Raw genomic sequence first — 21,069 nt, 5'->3', positions numbered from 1 at the left:
TGAGACTGAAGCTGAGGGTATACAGCTGTATACAGTGTGAGACGCGGGGTCTGTGACTGAAGCTTGGGGTAAACAGGTGTATACAGTATACACAGGGGTCTGCGACTGAAGCTGGGGGTATATGGATGTATACAGTGTACACAGGGGTCTGCGACCGAAGCTGGGGGATATATGGGTGTATACAGTGTACACTGTGGGGTCTGCGACCGAAGCTGGGGGTGTACAGCGTACACAGAGGGGTCTGTGACTGAAGATGGGGGTATACAGAGTACACAGAGGGGTCCACACAAATACGGCTCCGCTCCGTACATCTCGTACACACACGGCTCCGCTCCGTACACCTCGTACACACGGCTCCGCTCCGTACACCTCGTACACACGCGGCTCCGCTCCGTACACCTCGTACACACGCGGCTCCGCTCCGTACACCTCGTACACACGCGGCTCCGTTCCGTACACCTCGTACACACGCGGCTCCGCTCCGTACACCTCGTACACACGCGGCTCCGCTCCGTACACCTCGTACACACGCGGCTCCGCTCCGTACACCTCGTACACACGCGGCTCCGCTCCGTACACCTCGTACACACGCGACTCCGCTCCGTACACCTCGTACACACGCGGCTCCGCTCCGTACACCTCGTACACACGGCTCCGCTCCGTACACCTCGTGCACACGCGACTCCGCTCCGTACACCTCGTGCACACGCGGCTCCGCTCCGTACACCTCGTGCACACGCGGCTCAGCTCCGTACACCTCGTGCACACGCGGCTCCGCTCCGTACACCTCGTGCACACGCGGCTCCGCTCCGTACACCTCGTACACACGCGGCTCCGCTCCGTACACCTCGTGCACACGCGGCTCCGCTCCGTACACCTCGTACACACACGGCTCCGCTCCGTACACCTCGTACACACACGGCTCCGCTCCGTACACCCCGTAGACACGCGGCTCCGCTCCGTACACCTCGTACACACACGGCTCCGCTCCGTACACCCCGTAGACACGCGGCTCCGCTCCGTACACCTCGTACACACACGGCTCCGCTCCGTACACCTCATACACACGGCTCCGCTCCGTACACCTCGTACACATGGCTCCGCTCCGTACACCTCGTACACACACGGCTCCGCTCCGTACACCTCGTACACACACGGCTCCGCTCCGTACACCTCGTACACACACGGCTCTGCTACATCCACCCTGTAAACCCCTCCTGACCCCACACATAAACTTCCCCTCATCCAGCACCATGACAACCAGCACAGCAGAGTCCTGCAGACGCTGAGGCCCCTGATCATGTGACCCCTGACTCCTCCCCTTCTGTGACCTCATCACAGGTCCTGTGCGCACAGAGCAGCTGTAGAAATCTCCGGCCTCGGGGGTCTCACCAGACTTCGCTCTTTTCTTGCAGGGGCCGCAGTGGATTTCATCCTGGATCCATAGAGCTGAATAGAGGAGCGATGTTCCTTCACTCTGATGGGAATTGATGGTGACGTTTGTCCAACGTCCACGTTACCGAGTAAATCCCCCCAGGACTGCAGCCGGTAAAGACCCCGATATCCACAGGTGTCCCCTCTAATTGGGGGAAAGGGACAGAAAAGCCTCTTATCCCGAGGGGAAACCCTGTACATGGAGACATCGGCCTCAGATCTCTCCTGTCCTGTTCTTCCAGAAAAGCCTCAAACTTCTGTGTGTGACTCAGAGCTGAGATCTAACGGGAGAGAAGATTCCAGTGCGGGGAAGACGGGAAACCTTCATATAGACGGCCGGTGGGGATGGAGGCAGTGACCGACTCTGGCCACATCTGTCTCTAGAGCCGCAGTAGAAGATGAAGATGTCGTCCTCATCATGAAGGAGTTATTTCTCATGTCGCGTGTAATGAATATCTCCTGCAGTATTGCTAATGCCGATTCCAGTGTCGGTAATGAGACGAGAATTAGCGTTATGGAAGATGAGTCTATGAGGAACGTGTTCAACTGCCGACTCCGAGGAGGAAACTGCTTGTTGTCTGTGGCCTAAATATATAGGTTTTATTAGTAGATGTCAGGGAAGAAAACTAAACCCTGTAAGATAATAAATCTCCTCATATGTTTCCCTTATTATCTCCAGTAATTGTATTATTACACAGGATTCTTATGGTGTTACATCGGATCATCTTCTTCTCATTCAGGTCTCTACAATATCGGATCCTCTCAGTGAAGATCTTCTACAAAAGAGAATTTTCCTGATTTACCCACCAAGGATGGATATGGACAGAGACAAGATGGCGGAGAGGATGTTACACCTCACCCTAGAGATCCTCTTCCGTCTCACTGGAGAGGTGAGAGATTCTGATGATGTCACATTACATCATTCTTATCTATGGGAATAACAGATGGACAGAACTGGAGAGGTGAGGACTCTGGAAATGTCTGGAGTGAGATTTATTAATGTGTTTCTCCATAACCAGGATTACAGTGGTGAAGAAGACCTCTAGTGATCGCTGTCAGGACCCTGTGTCTGAGGGATGTGAAAGACCCCTGAGCCCAATCACGGGGCCTCCACCTCTCCCCCTGATCCATGTGGACATCAATGACCAGAAGATCCTAGAACTCACCTACAAGATGATGGAGCTGCTGACTGGAGAGGTGACACTGCTGGGAATGCAGGGACATTATACAGTAACACTATGAAGGGATCGGGGGATGACGGTATCATTGTATGTGACAGGTTCCTATAAGGTGTCAGGATGTCGCTGTCTATTTCTCCATGGAGGAGTGGGAGTATTTAGCAGGACACAGAGATCTGTACAAGGACGTCATAATGGAGGTTCCCCAGCCCCTCACATCTCCAGGTAATAGACAGGACTAAATACACACGGCCTATAATTATCTGTATGTAGAGAATGAATTCAGTCCCTGTATGTGTTTCCTCCAGATCTATCTAGTAAGAGGACAACACCAGAGAGATGTCCCCGTCCTCTTCTTCCACAGGACTGTAACCAAGAAGATCCCAGTGCTCCTCAGGATCATCAGGTAGATGGAGAGAAGGTGTCAGGAGATCTCCCCTATGATGTGTAGACGGCTGTGAAGGTCTTATGCTCAGTCTTGTTTTATCCACCAGTATTATATGTTTTATACTTGTGTGATGAGAACGGTGGAGATGGCAGGATTAGAGCTGATCATAGATGGGACTTCTCCATCTGTCGGTGACTTTTACAATATTTGTTTCAGGGTGAAGATCTGACCCATATTAATACTACAGAGACATATGTGAGGGGTGATGAATGGTGAGTAGTAACCACTGAATCCAGAGAAGTCACAGATTCCTCTCAGTCACTGGCTTTGGCTGCTTCATCGGTGGTGTAGTCCGGCCGTATTACCATGATCACCATTTTGCCTCTAGACCACAACATTCTCCTCCACCCAAAACTGTTCAAATGACTTTGGGCATTGAAAGCCCTTTTCTATAGAACTTACAACCAATTACATTGTTTTTGATCCTAAGGAATTCAGATTACTGCACAATCTCTCCTGAAATGGGGAGCAAAACTATCTCTAATCTTCTGCTCAGGATTCATAGTAGCTCCAATGAGCCACCATAAATGAATGCAACTCTGGTTTACTGCTGTGTAATCTGTATTTGTAGTTTTCAGTTAATGAGATTCTCATGCTCTGGGCGGGGCTTTATGTGGTGCTCTGATTACATTTTTTTTTATTATTTATATAGCACCATTGATTCCATGGTGCTGTACATGAGAGGGGGTTACATACAAATTGCAGATGTCACAGTAAACAAGCTAACAATCACAGATTGATAGAGGGGAGAGAGCACCCTGCCCTTTAGGGCTTACATGCTACAGGATGGTGGGTAAGGAGACAGTAGGTTGGTGGGTCGTAGCAGTTCCGGTGTTGGTTGAGGTGATATCCCCGGTAGTGGTGAGAGAGAAGGAGGTAGCGGGGTCATTGCAGGCTGTAGGCTTTCTTGAAGAGGTGGGTTTTCAGGTTCCGTCTGAAGGATCCAAATGTGGTTGATATTTGGACTTGTTGGGGCAAAGAATTCTAGAGAATTGGGGCAGTTCGGGAGAAGTCTTGGAGGCAGTTGGGTGAGGAGCGAATAATTGTGGAGGTGAGGAGGACCAGAGATTACGTGAGGGAAGGTATCGGGAGATTAGTTCAGAGGCATATGGGGGAGACAGGTTATAGATGGCCTTGTAGGTCAGTATTAGTAATTTGAACTGGATACGCTGAGGGAGTGGGAGCCAGTGAAGAGATTTGCAGAGGGGAGAAGTGGAGGAGTAGCGAGGAGAGAGATTAATTAGTCGGGCAGCAGAGTTAAGGATGGACTGGAGAGGTGCGAGGGTGTTAGCAGGGAGACCACAGAAAAGAATTCTGCCGTAGTCGAGGCGGGAGATGAGGTCATGCACAAGTATTTTAGTAGGTTGAGGAAAGGACGGGTTCTTGAAATATTTTTGAGCTGGAGGCAAGAGGAGGTAGAAAGAGCTTGGATGTGAGGTTTGAAGCACAGGGCAGAGTCAAAGGTTACTCCGAGGCAGCAGACTTCTGTTACTGGGGAAAGCGTGATGTCATTAATCGTGATAGGTCAGGTAAGGAAGATCTGTGAGATGGAGGAAAGAAGACTTCAGATTTGTCCACATTGAGCTTGAGGAAGCGAGAGGAGATGGAGGAGGATATGGCTGATAGACACTCCGGGATTCTGTACAGCAGAGAGGTGACATCTGGGCCAAAATGTTGTACCCAAAATGTACCCACTCAGAGAGGTAGATCTGAGTGTCATCGGCATAAAGGTGGTACTGGAATCTGTGGGACTTTGAGTTGCCCCAGGCCAAGTGTATAGATTAAGAGTAGGGGTCCTAGAACAGAGGCTTGGGGGACTCCAACAGAGAGAGAGGGTGGGATGAGGAAGGTAGTGTGGGAGTGGGAGACGCTGAATGTGCGGTTGGAAAGGTATGCGGAGATCCAGGATAGGGCGATGTCTTTGATGCCAAAGGAGGAGAGGATATGTAGTAGGAGGCAGTGGTCAACTGTGTCGAATGCAGAAGACAGGTCTAGAAGCAGGAGTAGAGAGTATTGTCCATTTAATTTTGCTGTAATTAGGTTGTTAGTAATTTTGGTCAGGGCTGTCTCAGTGGAGTGATGGGGGCATAAATAAAGATTGTAGATTGTCAAAGAGCAAGTTAGATGATAGATGGGAAGAAAGTTCAGCGTGGACGTGCTGCTCCTGGAGTTTGGAAGCAAATGGGAGCAGTGATATTGGACGATAGCTGGACATTGCGGTTGGGTCGAGGGTTGGCTTTTAAAGGATAGGCGTGATTGTGGCATGTTTGAAAGCAGAAGGGAAGGTACCAGACGTTAGTGATAGGTTGAAGAGGTGGGTTAGGGATGAGATAAGTGTGGTGTTGAAGTTGGGGAGGGGATGGGATGTGGTCGAGTGCACAGGTTGTGAGGTGCGATTTGGAGAAGAGACAATTAAGCTCCCCTTCAGCGATGTTGGAGAGGGAGGTTATGGGGTTTGGGCAGTGGTCTGGTATACAAAGGGGTTGTGTTGGTTGAATGATGAAGACTTGGCTTGTTTGGTAGATCTTATTTTTGAAGTGTGTGCCAAATTCCTCGGCAGAGATAAGGGAGGTTGGAGGGGACAGTGGTGTGACCTTTGACCGCACACGGCTATCACATGTGCAGGGGGGCTTATCTTAGTCATCCCACTGCTGTCAACAATGTGATGAAAGCAGCAAGCTTGTCTTGCCCCAACAATTTACCGCAGGGGTTTATTGTAGATATCCCACTGCTGCCACAATATGTCACGAACTGCCGAGATTTATGTATATCCCACTTTCCAGTTCCACTTTGGAGCTCGCAGGCGCCCCCCCTTACCTTCAGGTCAGTCAGAGAACTGCACCTAGGAAGTCGCCGGACGGGCTACTTGTTGTGCAATGGCTATTAGGTCCACTTGCAGTGCGGGAATTATAAATGCTTTGGCCGCAGCTACACAATCTGCCTATAAAACCCGCTCAGTCACTACCAGCTCTACCCACCTAGCCAAAACACACCGCTGCCACCAACTTCTGATTCTCTATATTAATATTTAAAATTAATACAGGGGTTCCGAAGCCAACCCAAATAGTAGCGTAATTAGCTTATAGGCACGTGAATTCGTCACAGAACAAGGAGACGGAACTAATAAATTTTATATTTACTCCAAAAAGTAGGCACTGTTTACAGAGATATAAAAAGATCTTACAATGGGAGACAATTAAAATATGTACATGCCTATAATATTGTGGCTATTGTTGGGCTTATAAAAAAAATTACATCCAGCAAAATGTCACCGGCGATGGCGGCGCCTGCACAGTAGCATCTATATCAACTATATATATATATATATCAGCACAATTTTGGAAACAAATTTTTTTTCCTTAGGAAGTTATAAGGGTTAAAAGCTAAACAGCGATTTCTCATTTTTACAACAAAATTTACAAAACCATTTTTTTTAGGGACCACCTCACCTTTGAAGTGAGTTTGGGGGGGGTCAGTATGACAGGAAATACCCAAAAGTGACACCATTGTAAAAACTGCACCCCTAAAGGTACTCAAAATCACATTCAAGAAGTTTCTTAACCCTTCAGGTGCTTCACAGGAATGATTGGAATGTGTAAGGAAAAAATAAACATTTACTTTTCTTTCACAAAAATTTTCATGTAGACCTAATTTTTTTTTTACTTTTGCAAGGGTAACAGGAGAAAATGGATGATACGTTTTGTTTTGAAATTTCTCCTGAGCATGCTGATACCCCATATTTGGGGGAAATCTACTGTGTGTGCGCACGGCAGAGCTCAGAAGGGAAAGCGCACCATTTGACTTTTTGAATGTAAAATTTGCTGGAATAATTAGCGGTTGCCATGTCGCGTTTGGAGAGTCTGAATTCAGCTTACTGGGAGGGATCAGCAAAGGTGCATGAGTGGTCACAGACGTTCGGTGGTCAAGGCTGGTGCGGCGGCAGCGCTCTGTGCTGGTGCGGCGGCAATGCTCTGTGCTGGGGCGGCAGTGCTCTGTGCTGCGAGGGGCCTCCGCCACCATTTTGTCAAAGCCGGAGTCCCCACAGCTCCATTGCTGCGATGCGCCGCAGCATTTGTAAGTATATTCCGACTCTAAAAAATTTTTGGGAAAAAGTGCGTCTTATAGTCCGAAAAATATGGTACATTTTTACCGCTAAAATGTTGTTTTAAGCCCAGATTTTACATTGGAAAATAGGTAGATAAGTATATGGTCAACATAGGTAAAACTAAGGGTGTACATAGATGTGTTGTGAACTCTCTTAATCTTACTTTTGAGGCAGGGCTCCCTCTGGTGGATACTGCTGGTAGTGGAGCTGGTCAATTTGATGTTAATCCAACAGCTGCAGAGGATGATTGGAGAAGTGGGGGTAGAGACTGGGAGTACATAAGCGAGCAGACTTCTCTCAGTGGCTGCCGGGGATACTCCTGTCTGTGCATAGTGAGGATATCTGTCTCCTGCCTGATCCTGCATTTTCCAGCTAAGTGTCATTTGCTAAATCCTTTGCATCTGATTTTGCCTTGCTGTCAGGAGTCAGCTGGCTCCCCCTGGGGCTTCTGGCTCCTGCCCTGTATTTTTGTATCTTGTGTTTGTTTGCTCAGTCACCTGCTGTATTAGCCTGTTGCTAGCCTCCATTTCACACCTGAGTGCTGATTTAGTGGGGGCGAGGTTGTGCTAACCTCAGTATTTTTGTGCTTCAGTCATGTTGGAATTTGTAGGGTTTTTGCGTGATTGCAGACAGTGCCTTTTCTGTCCTATCCTATCTAGTCAGTGTGGGCCCCATCATTTGATCAGTCTATTTTCTGTCTGTGTCTCATCTTGTCTCCCCGACAATATATGTTTGGGGGCTGTCTATTCCTTTGGGGATCTGCTCTGGGGCAGTTTAGATTTCACCTTTCTGTCTTTAGGCTTAGTTAGTCCTCCGGCTGTGACGAGGCGTCTAGGGCATCGTAGGAACGCTCCACGGCTACTGCTAGTTGTGTTGTTAAGATCAGGGGTCTGCAATCCGCTGAGTGACCAACCTTTCTGGTGTTCTGGTGGCATAGCCTTTTGCGCTTTCCTCCTCGGTGACCCATTCATAACATAGATAAATTCGAGGAAGGGTGTCATTTCCAATTCCCAGAGGGGTGTCATTTCCAAAATGGGGTCACTTCAGGGGGGATTCTGCTGTTGTTGCCCTTTGGAGAGCCTCTAAGTGCCAGAACACCAGAATTTCCCCTGAAGTGATCCTTTTTGGAAATGACACCCCTCTGGGAATTCATCTATGGATATAGTGACCATTTTCACTACATGGATGATTTCCAGAAACTCTTAGAAGTTTCAGAGCAAAAATTGCAAAAATGTCATTGTAGTGCCCAATATATTGTGCCCAATTTGTGTCTCTGGAGACCTACCCCCGGAAAATGTTAAAAGGAACCTGTCACCCCTCTCAGGCGTTTTTAAGTAAAAGAGCCACCTCCTGTATTTTGTCAAGCAGTGCATGGAAGTCCATAAATTAGTTCCATAAGAATTGATATATCAGCGGTCACTTGTTTGACCTTTTAGATGTGCAGCAGCTGACTACTAATCATACATGCCTGATCTCTCCTGCAATAGGTGAGTGGATTTCTTTTATATTTATTATTAACCCAGATAAGACCCTATTTGTGCTTTTTTGTTCCTATAGTGTACTATATTGAAAGCTGTCATGGAGGCATAAGGCTGGCAATGATGGGCATTGTGGGTAATAGCAAGTATCATGCCTCATTCGTCTCTTGGAACATACACAACATCTTCTCTGGGTGTTCTTTCTTGTTTCAGTTACTGAGATGAGTACAATAAAATGTCGCTCAGTGAGTCTTCTGACATCAGATTCTAAAGGATTGGCAGGGACAACATTTTCAAAAACAAGATTTTCAGTGATCTTTTCCTGGTAATCAAAACCATTTTTCCAGATGTCCCCAGATAAGTAGGGCATCCTGGTGGGTTTAGTTGGCTGTCTTTCCCCTCATAAATGTGAAATGCTGATGTGTATCCGGTTGAACTCTCGCACATTTTATAGAGCTTTATTCCGAACCTTGCCCTCTTAGAAGGAATAAATTGCTTGAGGTGCAGTCTTCCTTTGAATTTTACAAGGGACTCATCAATGGAAATGTTTTCTGTTGGGGTGTAGAGCTGTAAGAACTTTTCTGTCAAGTATTCGATGATGGGTCTGATTTTGAATAGTCTGTCATGTTCTGGGACATCTCTGGGCAGGCATTGACTATTGACGTTAAAATGCCAAAATCTCATGAGCATTTCATAACGGGTCCTAGGAAGAATGGCAGAAAACATAGGGGTGGCTTGAACAGGGCGGTTGGACAAATAGGACTGAATGATCGTTTTTTAACAAGCCCCATAGCGAATGTAAGTCCTAAAAATGTTTTAATTTCTAGGATATTAGTTGGTACCATAAATTTGACCTAGCATAATAGGATCGTGGATTCTGGCTGATGAATTTGGACGCATATAAATTTGTAGGACAATATGCTCTTGCAAGCTATCTGTCATAAACAAATTAAAAAAATTAATTGGTCCAAAATTTTCCACCTCCACATTTATACCAGGAGTGGCATTAAAATTAGGGATGAATGGAGTAGCCGAATCCGAAGCCTCCCTTCTGAGAAATGCTACATCAAGAGGCAAAGCCCCTTGGACATTGGTGTGCGCCAATTCGCGAGCACTAGGGACAACGCTAGTACTGGGCATTGTTCCCTGAGTTGGTGACATTTCTCCAGAAGCGCTATTTGTCCTTCTTGTTGTACTGGTCCTTGTGTGTGAGGATGGACCAGAATCACTGCTCATTTCTGAGCTATCACTGTGGCTGCTAATAAAGCCCTCGCCATCCTCATCGCCATCTGACACTGCACTTTCTTCACTGTCAGAACATAAAAGTGCATAAGCCTCCTCTGCACTATAAAACTGACGGGCCATTTTATTCGTTTTTATTTTTTTTCCCGTAAGTAGAAAACTACGACGTGACTGATGTGACCTAATTATTGGGGAGACAATTGAGAAAAGCCTAATTCTTTAGCCTACCTGTTATGAACAGGTCACCGAGGAGGATGGCAGGAATAGGCTAGGCCACCAGAAAACCAGAAAGGTTGGTCACTTAGCGGATTGCAGATCCCTAGTCCTAACAACACAACTAACAGCAGCCGTGGAGCGTACCTATGATACCCTTGATGCCTTGGCACAGCCGGAGAGCTAGCAAAGCCTAAAGCAAGAAAGGTGAAATCTAAACTGCCCTGGAGTAGACCCCAAAGGAATAGATAGCCCCCAAACATATATCGTCGGTGAGACAAGATAAAACACAAACGCAGGCAGAAAATAGACTGAGCAAATAATGGGGCCCAAGCTGGCTAGATAGGATAGGAAAGGAAAGACACTGTCTGCAATCACGCAAAAAACCCTGAAAAATCCAACATGTCTGATGTACAAAAAAACACTGAGGTCTCACGACCTCGCCCCCACTATATCAGCTTTCTGATATGAACTGGAAGCAAAGCAAAAGAGACTAATATAACAGGGGATTGAACAAACTGACACAAGCTGTAACATATGGAGCGGTGGTCTCTTACAGCCCCCAGCAGGGAGCAAGCTGAACCCTCACAACAAGCAGAAAGAGACAAAACCAGATCAGATGCAAAGGATTAGCACATGAACAACTTAGCTGAACATTGCAGGATCAGGGCAGGAGACATCAGACCTCAGAATGCACAGGAAAGCAATCATCACCCAGGATTGAAGGAAGTCTGCTGACTTAAATACTCCAATCAGTAACCCCAGATCTCCAATCGTCATCATCATCAGGTGGCAGACCTCTGTCAATCCGGCCAGCTCCACTACCTCCAGTAACCACCAGAGGGAGCCCTGACCCAGAAGTAAGAGAATTCACAATACCTACCCCTAACTTTAGAATAAACCCTAACTTTAGCCCAACAGTAACCCTAACTTTAACCCTAACTATCCTATAAAGAGAGCACGGCACTCAGGAATAGTTTGGTTGTTGGTGCTCAAGTCGGATATCCAACCCATCAATCAAAAATGACAAAAATCTTGGCACTCATTATGTGAAATATTCAGACACTTTTATTTTGTGCATCCAGACAGAAAGGTTTAAACGTTTTCAGTCTTACACACAGGGCAGCCAGACCACGGACCAGGGCTTCACCAGTGCAATTCAATTCTAGAGGTTGTATAACCACTGCTATCAGTGCTGTCTTCACTCCTTATTTTAGTGACCCTAGAGGTCCTTTTTCTGAAGCCCTACGCTGTACAGCTGCCTGTTCTAATTTTGGACGGCTCAGTCCACATACGCTTTCCAGACGCCAGCCATTTAACATTTCCACTGGCCATCCAGGCTCTCTACTTTGTCCTTCTTTTGGCTACCATTGGAAGGATTTATTTATTTCAGTAAACGAGATTTTTCTGATGAAGGTCCTATGCTGGACTGAAAACGTTTAAACCTTTCTGTCTGGATGCACAAAATAAAAGTGTCTGAATATTTCACATATTGAGTGCCAAGATTTTTGTCATTTTTAACCCTAACTATAGCACTAACCCTAACCTGCCTTAGTTGTTTTTTTACTTTATAGCACAATCGCTGACTGACACAGCTGGTGCCAGCAGCACTTGTAACACTGTTTCTCCTCTAATCTCTCACTGACAGGAGATCTGAGGAGAAACAGTGTTTTTATGATGCAGATTGCCCGGGAAAGTTCGCTGCTACAACAAACTTTCCTAGTGATTTGTCTCGTTGCCTGGTGTGATGCTGACATCATAAGGACCTGAACCAACCAGGTCTCAATGAGGTCGAGGGTCACAGGATACGTTGTGCGCTGGAATCCCCTCGTTATAAGGTACATGGGGGCCTGATGAGCACAAAACCGCCGACCGTAGATAAACGTCAGTGCTGCACAAAGCCCTGCTAGCGCCGACATTTATGTACTATTGGTGGTCACAAAGCGGTAAAGTTAAAGGCACCATAATTTCTGTCCAGGCCTAATTCATGAGTTTTATTTTTTTTAAAGTACTGTGGAAGCATGGTTGAAAAGCAATATCTGACTTTCATTTGCTTCAAGTTATTTCTGTGACCATTGTGGGTTTATCTGTCAGTAAACGAGGGGTTCCAACAATTTTGACCACGTGTGTAGGAGGAGTGAATATTTTGACTCCACAGCCTCTTTCTGGAAATTAACACGCAGTGGATGTTGGAGAGTGAAAATTACACATTTGCCATTTTCTTACCCAGCACATAGTGCCCAGATTGTGCTCCAGGAGACACACACCAAAAATTAAGTGGGTTCTTCTCACTATAATATTGCTGAATACAGGGATCCTAAATGTTGTTGGCGCACACTGCAAGACTCCGAAGTGAGAGCGGATTTTGCTGGATTGGTTTATAGAAACCTTGTTGCTTTTCAACAGCCTTTGGGCCACTAATAGTGTGGGAACCTCTGTTTTTCCACTGACAGATGATGGACCCGAGTGGGGACTTGTTTTTGTGAGATGAGAATTGGTATTATTTTCGCCTACATAACATTGATTGGTTTCTTTTTATTTGATATTTGGGAGGCAGAATGAACAAACAGTTGAACACCGCACACTACTGGCTCATCCAACAAGGTTTTCTATTAGACTGTGAACTGTCATTGTCTTGGTAAATAATTAAAGTTTTTACATAAACTGTCCATAAAAATGGCAAGCTAAGTAGAAATGTTCAAAAATATAAAACTCAAGGATATTTTATTAATAAGTAATAATTGTTTTTATCTTAGCAGATGACTGTACCAGGAGATCAGAGGGACAGCTGACATATTCAACTTTTAAAGCGGATGATCTTGAGATCCTACAAGCTACAACTGAAGTGATTGCTATTACTCCAGATATATCATCATCCATTCACAGCAAAGATCTGTCATCTGATCCTATGAAACAGGTCCCATCTTCTGATTCATTACTGACTACTAAGGAAAATCAAAGTAAAAAAAGAGGCAATAAAAAACAAACTGCTCCTAAAGCAAAGAAGTCATTTTCCTGTTCAGAATGTGCGAAATGTTTTGCACATAAATCACTGCTTGTTACTCACCATAGAACTCACACAGGAGAGAAGCCTTTTTCCTGTTCAGAATGTGGGAAATGTTTTAACTAGAAAGGGAATCTTGATGATCACCAAAGAACCCACACAGGAGAGAAGCCTTTTTCATGTACAGAATGTGGGAAACGTTTTAACCGGAAATCAGATTTGGTTAATCACCATAGAACTCACACAGGGGAGAAGCCTTTTTCCTGCTCAGAATGTGGGAAATGTTTTAACCATAAAGGGAATCTTGTTAAACACCAAAGAATTCACACAGGCGAAAAGCCTTTTTCATGTTCAGAATGTGGGAAATGTTTTGCATGTAAATCACATTTTGTTAGCCACCAGAGAGCTCACACAGGAGAGAAGCCATATTCATGTTCAGAATGTGGGAAATGTTCTAAACGGAAAGCTCTTCTTGTTAGACATCGGAGCAGTCACACAGAGTAGAAGCCTTTTTCATTTTCTTAATGTGGGAAATATTTTACTTGGAAATCAACTGTTAATAAATATCAGAGACGTCACATAGGGGAGAAGCCTTTTTTATGTTCATAGCAGGGTGTTATGAATGAGTCACCGTAGGAGGCAAAAACAGAAATACTAGCCAAGTCCAGAAAACCAGAGAAGTTGGCAGCTATCGGATTGCAGACCCCTGAACCTATCAACAACAACTAGCAGTAGCTGTGGGGGGTTCCTACGGTGCCCTAGACCCCTCGATCACAGCCGGAGAACTAAATAACCTAAAGACAGAAAGGGAAATCTAAACTGCCCCAGAGCAGACCCCAAAGCAATAGGCAGCCCCCAACATATAATGACGGTGAAGCAAGATGAAAAAACACTCACACAGATAGAAAGATAGGCTGAGCAAATGATGGGGCCCAAGCTAACTAAATAGGACAGGATAGAAAAGCTGCTGTCTGCAATCCACCAAAACCCTATCAAAACAAGAGCCAACAGACTGATAGGGAAAAAAGCCCTGAAGACGCTAGGCTTCAAAAGACTATATCAGTACTCAGGTATTTTCTGAAGACAGAGCAAAAAGGAATTCAGCTCACCCCAGCAGGGAATGGCAGAATTCCAGAAAAACAAGGCAAAACAAAACCAAAACACAAATGCAAAAAGCAGAGCAGAAAACTTAACTTTTGAGGAGCAGGAATCAGACTGGTCTCCTAGAATCCCTCTGAGAAATCACTAGCAAGGCAGAAGGACGTCGGCTGCCTTATATCCAGTCAGCAATTCCAGCCACCCAGTCATCATCATCCTGCTCAGGTGCTTGGTAATCAGCCTCACTACCTTCCTTCACAGAAGAGGGAGTTCATCAGACCTCAATGGTGAAGGGGAAAATTAACTCACAACAGCAGGGCTGTTGAGTCGGTAAGCCAAACCTGCGACTCAGACTCCTCAATTTCCCTTACACCGACTCCAACTCCCACATATATTGCTTATATTTAAGTGAAAAATTTATTGTTGTACAATGTGAACAACAGACATTTAATCATTTCTATGATCCAATAATCAAGATATGTAGATAGAACATAATATCTATTTATTGGAATACAACTTTATAACACAAAAAACTAATAAATTGTAAATATGTAATACACTGTATACATGTATACGGTACAGACCAAAGTTTGGACACACCTCCTCATTCAAAGAGTTTTCTTTATTTTCATGACTATGAAAATTGTAGATTCATTCTGAAGGCATCAAAACAATGAATTAACACATGTGGAATTATATAATTAAAGTGTGAAACAACAGAAAATATGTCATATTCTAGATTCTTCAAAGTAGACACTTTTTGCTTTGATTATTGCTTTGCACACTCTTGGCATTCTCTTAATGAGCTTCAAGTGGTAGTCACCAGAAATGGTCTTCCAACAGTCTTGAAGGAGTTCCCAGAGATGCTTAGCACTTGTTGGCCCTTTGGCCTTCACTCTGTGGTCCAGCTCACCCCAAACCATCTCGATTGGGTTCAGGTCTGGTGACTGTGGAGGCCAGGTCATCTGGCGTAGCACCCCATCACTCTCCTTCTTGGTCAAATAGCCCTTACACAGCCTGGAGGTGCGTTTGAGGCCATTGTCCTGTTGAAAAATAAATGATGGTCCAACTAAACACAAACCGGATGGTATAGCATGCCGCTGCAAGATGCTGTGGTAGCCATGCTGGTTCAGTATGCCTTCAATTTTGAATAAATCCCCAACAGTGTCACCAGCAAAGCACCCCCACACCATCACACCTCCTCCATGCTTCACGGTAGGAACCAGGCATGTAGAGTCCATCCGTTCACCTTTTCTGCGTCGTACAAAGACACGGTGGTTGGAACCAAAGATCTCAAATTTGGACTCATCAGACCAAAGCACAGATTTCCACTGGTCTAATGTCCATTCCTTGTGTTCTTAGCCCAAACAAGTCTCTTCTGCTTGTTGCCTGTCCTTAGCAGTGGTTTCCTAGCAGCTATTTTACCATGAAGGCCTGCTGCACAAAGTCTCCTCTTAACAGTTGTAGAGATGTGTCTGCTGCTAGAACTCTGTGTGGCATTGACCTGGTCTCTAATCTGAGCTGCTGTTAACCTGCGATTTCTGAGGCTGGTGACTCGGATGAACTTATCCTCCGCAGCAGAGGTGACTCTTGGTCTTCCTTTCCTGGGGCGGTCCTCATGTGAGCCAGTTTCTTTGTAGCGCTTGATGGTTTTTGCCAATGCACTTGGGGACACTTTCAAAGTTTTCCCAATTTTTCAGACTGACTAACCTTCATTTCTTAAAGGAATGATGGCCACTCGTTTTTCTTTACTGCTTTTTTCTTGCCATAATACAAATTCTAACAGTCTATTCAGTAGGACTATCAGCTGTGTATCCACCAGACTTCTGCACAACACAACTGATGGTCCCAACCCCATTTATAAGGCAAGAAATCCCACTTATTAAACCTGACAGGCCACACCTGTGAAGTGAAAACCATTTCCGGTGACTACCTCTTGAAGCTCATCAAGAGTGTGCAAAGCAGTAATCAAAGCAAAAGGTGGCTACTTTGAAGAACCTAGAATATAAGACATATTTTCAGTTGTTTTATAAAAGGGGGGTTAAGAGAAGAAATAATACTCGCATGCATCTGTATTGGCTTATGACAGGTCGCTGATCCCTCACTGACCTGCCCCCATTATTACATAATGCATATAATAGCATTGATATTATTGGTGATAATTTATTGGTGATAATGCCTATAATATTGTGGTCATTGTGAGGCTTAGAAAAAAAATTACATCCAGCACAATGTCACCGGCGATGGCGGCGCCTGCATAGTAGTATCTATATCAACTATATATATATCAGCACAATTTTGGAAACAAAATTTTTTTCCTTAGGAAGTTATAAGGGTTAAAAGCTAAAGATAGGGTGCGCAGATCGCAAGCATCCATGTGCGATAGTAGGCGGTGATGACCGGATGGGGCGGGCAGGGAGTCGGCAGGGGGCGGGGCTTAGCGGCGCCGTGCGCTGCGTCGAATAAACTCTAGTGTGAAATTAGCCTTAGCCTGTTACTAGCCGCCATTTCACACCTGAGTGCTGATTTAGTGGGGGCGAGGTTGTGCTAACCTCAGTATTTTTGTGCTTCAGTCGTGTTGGAATTTTTAGGGTTTTTGCGTGATTGCAGACAGTGCCTTTTCTGTCCTGTCCTATCTAGTCAGTGTGGGCCCCATCATTTGATCAGTCTATTTTCTGTCTGTGTCTCATCTTGTCTCCCCGACAATATATGTTTGGGGGCTGTCTATTCCTTTGGGGATCTGCTCTGGGGCAGTTTAGATTTCACCTTTCTGTCTTTAGGCTTAGTTAGTCCTCCGGCTGTGACGAAGCGTCTAGGGCATCGTAGGAACGCTCCACGGCTACTGCTAGTTGTGTTAAGATCAGGGGTCTGCAATCCGCTGAGTGACCAACCTCTCTAGTGTTCTGGTGGCATAGCCTTTTGCGCTTTCCTCCTCGGTGACCCATTCATAACATAGATGAATTCGAAGAAGGGTGTCATTTCCAATTCCCACAGGGGAGTCATTTCCAAAATGGGGTCACTTCAGGGGGGGATTCTGCTGTTGTTGCACTTTGGAGAGCCGCTAAGTTCCAGAACACCAGAATTTCCCCTGAAGTGACCCTTTTTGGAAATGACACCCCTCTGGGAATTCATCTATGGATATAGTGACCATTTTCACTACATGGATGATTTCCAGAAACTCATAGAAGAAGTTTCAGAGCAAAAATGTCATTGTAGTGCCCAATATATTGTGCCCAATTTGTGTCTCTGGAGACCTACCCCGGAAATTGTTAAAAGGAACCTGTCACCCCCTTCAGGCGTTTTTAAGTAAAAGAGCCACCTCCTGTATTTTGTCAAGCAGTGCATGGAAGTCCATAAATTAGTTCCATAAGAATTGATATATCAGCGGTCACTTGTTTGACCTTTGGACGTGCAGCAGCTGACTACTAATCGTACGTGCCTGATCTCTCCTGCAATAGGTGAGTGGATTTCTTTTATATTTATTATTAACCAAGATAAGACCCTATTTGTGCTTTTTTGTTCCTATAGTGTACTATTTTGAAAGCTGTCATGGAGGCATAAGGCTGGCAATGATGGGCATTGTGGGTAATAATAGCGGGTATCATGCCTCATTCCTCTCTTGGAACATACACGACATCTTCTCTGGGGGTTCTTTCTTGTTTCAGTTACTGAGATGAGTGCAATAAAATGTCGCTCAGTGAGTCTTCTGACATCAGATTCTAAAGGATTGGCGGGGACAACATTTTCAAAAACAAGATTTTCAGTGATCTTTTCCTGGTAATCAAAACCATTTTTCCAGATGTCCCCAGATAAGTAGGGCATCCTGGTGGGTTTAGTTGGCTATCTTTCCCCTCATAAATGTGAAAAGCTGATGTGTATCCGGTTGAACTCTCGCACATTTTATAGAGCTTTATTCCGAACCTTGCCCTCTTAGAAGGAATAAATTGCTTGAGGTGCAGTCTTCCTTTGAATTTTACAAGGGACTCATCAATGGAAATGTTTTCTGTTGGGGTGTAGAGCTATAAGAACTTTTCTGTCAAGTCTTCGATGATGGGTCTGATTTTGAATAGTCTGTCATGTTCTGGGACATCTCTGGGCAGGCATTGACTATTGACGTTAAAATGCCAAAATCTCATGAGCATTTCATAACGGGTCCTAGGAAGAATGGCAGAAAACATAGGGGTGGCTTGAACAGGGCGGTTGGACAAATAGGACTGAATGATCGTTTTTTAACAAGCCACATAGCGAATATAAGTCCTAAAAATGCTTTCATTTCTAGGACATTAGTTGGTTCCATAAATTTGACCTAGCATAATAGGATCGTGGATTCTGGCTGATGAATTTGGACGCATATAAATTTGTAGGACAATATGCTCTTGCAAGCTATCTGTCATAAACAAATTCAAAAAATTAATTGGTCCAAAATTTTCCACCTCCACATTTATACCAGGAGTGGCATTAAAATTAGGGATAAATGGAGTAGCCGAATCCGAAGCCTCCCTTCTGAGAAATGCTACATCAAGAGGCAAAGCCCCTTGGACATTGGTGTGCGCCAATTCGCGAGCACTAGGGACAACGCTAGTACTGAGCATTGTTCCCTGAGTTGGAGACATTTCTCCAGAAGCGCTATTTGTCCTTCTTGTTGTACTGGTCCTTGTGTGTGAGGATGGACCAGAATCACTGCTCATTTCTGAGCTATCACTGTGGCTGCTAATAAAGCCCTCGCCATCCTCATCGCCATCTGACACTGCACTTTCTTCACTGTCAGAACATAAAAGTGCATAAGCCTCCTCTGCACTATAATACTGGCGGGCCATTTTATTCGTTTTTATTTTTTTTCCGTAAATAGAAAACTACGACGTGACTGACGTGACCTAATTATTGGGGAGACAATTGAGAAAAGCCTAATTCTTTAGCCTACCTGTTATAAACAGGTCACCGAGGAGGATGGCAGGAATAGGCTAGGCCACCAGAAAACCAGAAAGGTTGGTCACTTAGCGGATTGCAGACCGCTAGTCCTAACAACACAACTAACAGCAGCCGTGGAGCGTACCTACATTACCCTTGATGCCTTGGCACAGCCGGAGAGCTAGCTAAGCCTAAAGCAAGAAACGTGAAATCTAAACTGCTCTGGAGTAGACCCCAAAGGAATAGATAGCCCCCAAACATATATTGTCGGTGAGACAAGATGAAACACAAACACAGGCAGAAAATAGACTGAGCAAATGATGGGGCCCAAGCTGACTAGATAGGATAGGAAAGGAAAGACACTGCAATCACGCAAAACCCTGAAAAATCCAACATGTCTGATGTACAAAAAAACACTGAGGTCTCACGACCTCGCCCCCACTATATCAGCATTCTGGTATGAACTGGAAGCAAAGCAAAAGAGACTAATATAACAGGGGACTGAACAAACTGACACAAGCTGTAACATATGGAGCGGTGGTCTCTTACAGCCCCCAGCAGGGAGCAAGCTGAACCCTCACAACAAGCAGAAAGAGACAAAACCAGATCAGATGCAAAGGATTAGCATATGAACAACTTAGCTGAACATTGTAGGATCAGGGCAGGAGACGTCAGACCTCAGAATGCACAGGAAAGCAATCATCACCAGGGATTGAAGGAAGTCTGCTGACTTAAATACTCCAATCAGTAACGCCAGATCTCCAATCGTCATCATCATCAGGTGGCAGACCTCTGTCAATCCGGCCAGCTCCACTACCTCCAGTAACCACCAGAGGGAGCCCTGACCCAGAAGTAAGAGAATTCACAACACCTACCCCTAACTTTAGAATAAACCCTAACTTTAGCCCAACAGTAACCCTAACTTTAACCCTAACTATAGCACTAACCCTAACCTGCCTTAGTTGTTTTTTTACTTTATAGCACAATCGCTGACTGACACAGCTGGTGCCAGCAGCACTTGTAACACTGTTTCTCCTCTAATCTCTCACTGACAGGAGATCTGAGGAGAAACAGTGTTTTTATGATGCAGATTGCCCGGGAAAGTTCGCTGCTACAACAAACTTTCCTAGTGATTTGTCTCGTTGCCTGGTGTGATGCTGACGTCATAAGGACCTGAACCAACCAGGTCTCAATGAGGTCGAGGGTCACAGGATACGTTGTGCGCTGGAATCCCCTCGTTATAAGGTACATGGGGGCCTGATGAGCACAAAACCGCCGACCGTAGATAAACGTCAGTGCTGCACAAAGCCCTGCTAGCGACGACATTTATGTACTATTGGTGGTCACAAAGCGGTTAAGTTAACCCCTTCACTACCAAGGGTGGTTTGCACGTTAACTCCCGGGCCAATTTTTACAATTCTGACCACTGTACCTTTATGAGGTCATAACTCTGGAACGCTTTCATGGATCCCGGTGATTCTGACATTGTTTTCTCGTGACATATTGTACTTCATGGTAGTGGTAAAATTGCATTCAAATAACTTGCATTTATTTGTGAAAAAAACGGAAATTTGGCGAAAATTTTGAAAATTTCGCAATTTTCCAACTTTGAATTTTTATGCCCTTAAATCACAGCGATACGGCACACAAAAAACTTAATACATAACATTTCCCACATGTTTACTTTACATCAGCACAATTTTGGAACCCAAATTTTTTTTTGTTAGGAAGTTATAAGGGTTAAAAATTGACCAGCGATTTCTCATTTTTGCAACACCATTTTATTTTTAGGGACCACTTCACATTTGAAGCCACTTTGAGGGGTCTATATGATAGAAAATACCCAAAAGTGACACCATTATAAAAACTGCACCCCTTAAGGTGCTTAAAACCACATTCAAGAAGTTTATTAACCCTTTAGGTGCGTCACAGGAATTTTTTGAATATTAAAAAAAAAATGA

General features: G+C 44.9%; 1 protein-coding gene across 1 annotated transcript in view; it reads left to right on the top strand.

The window, feature by feature from the left end:
- Positions 1-1,967: 1,967 nt before the first annotated feature.
- The window catches only part of LOC141082384 (uncharacterized), a 150,414-nt gene continuing 131,312 nt past the window's right edge, over positions 1,968-21,069 (top strand). The window contains exons 1-4 of the mRNA XM_073566323.1: positions 1,968-2,324; positions 2,454-2,631; positions 2,714-2,837; positions 2,921-3,018. Of these exons, the coding sequence (XP_073422424.1) occupies positions 2,608-2,631; positions 2,714-2,837; positions 2,921-3,018 (246 nt within the window). The 5' untranslated portion in view covers positions 1,968-2,324; positions 2,454-2,607. The remainder of the gene's footprint in view (positions 2,325-2,453; positions 2,632-2,713; positions 2,838-2,920; positions 3,019-21,069) is intronic.

The sequence above is a fragment of the Dendrobates tinctorius genome, unplaced genomic scaffold, assembly GCF_039654945.1.
Source record: "Dendrobates tinctorius isolate UK_male_01 unplaced genomic scaffold, ASM3965494v1 ptg000017l, whole genome shotgun sequence".
Classification (NCBI taxonomy): domain Eukaryota; kingdom Metazoa; phylum Chordata; class Amphibia; order Anura; family Dendrobatidae; genus Dendrobates; species Dendrobates tinctorius.
This window is presented reverse-complemented; position numbering and strand designations above follow the sequence as displayed.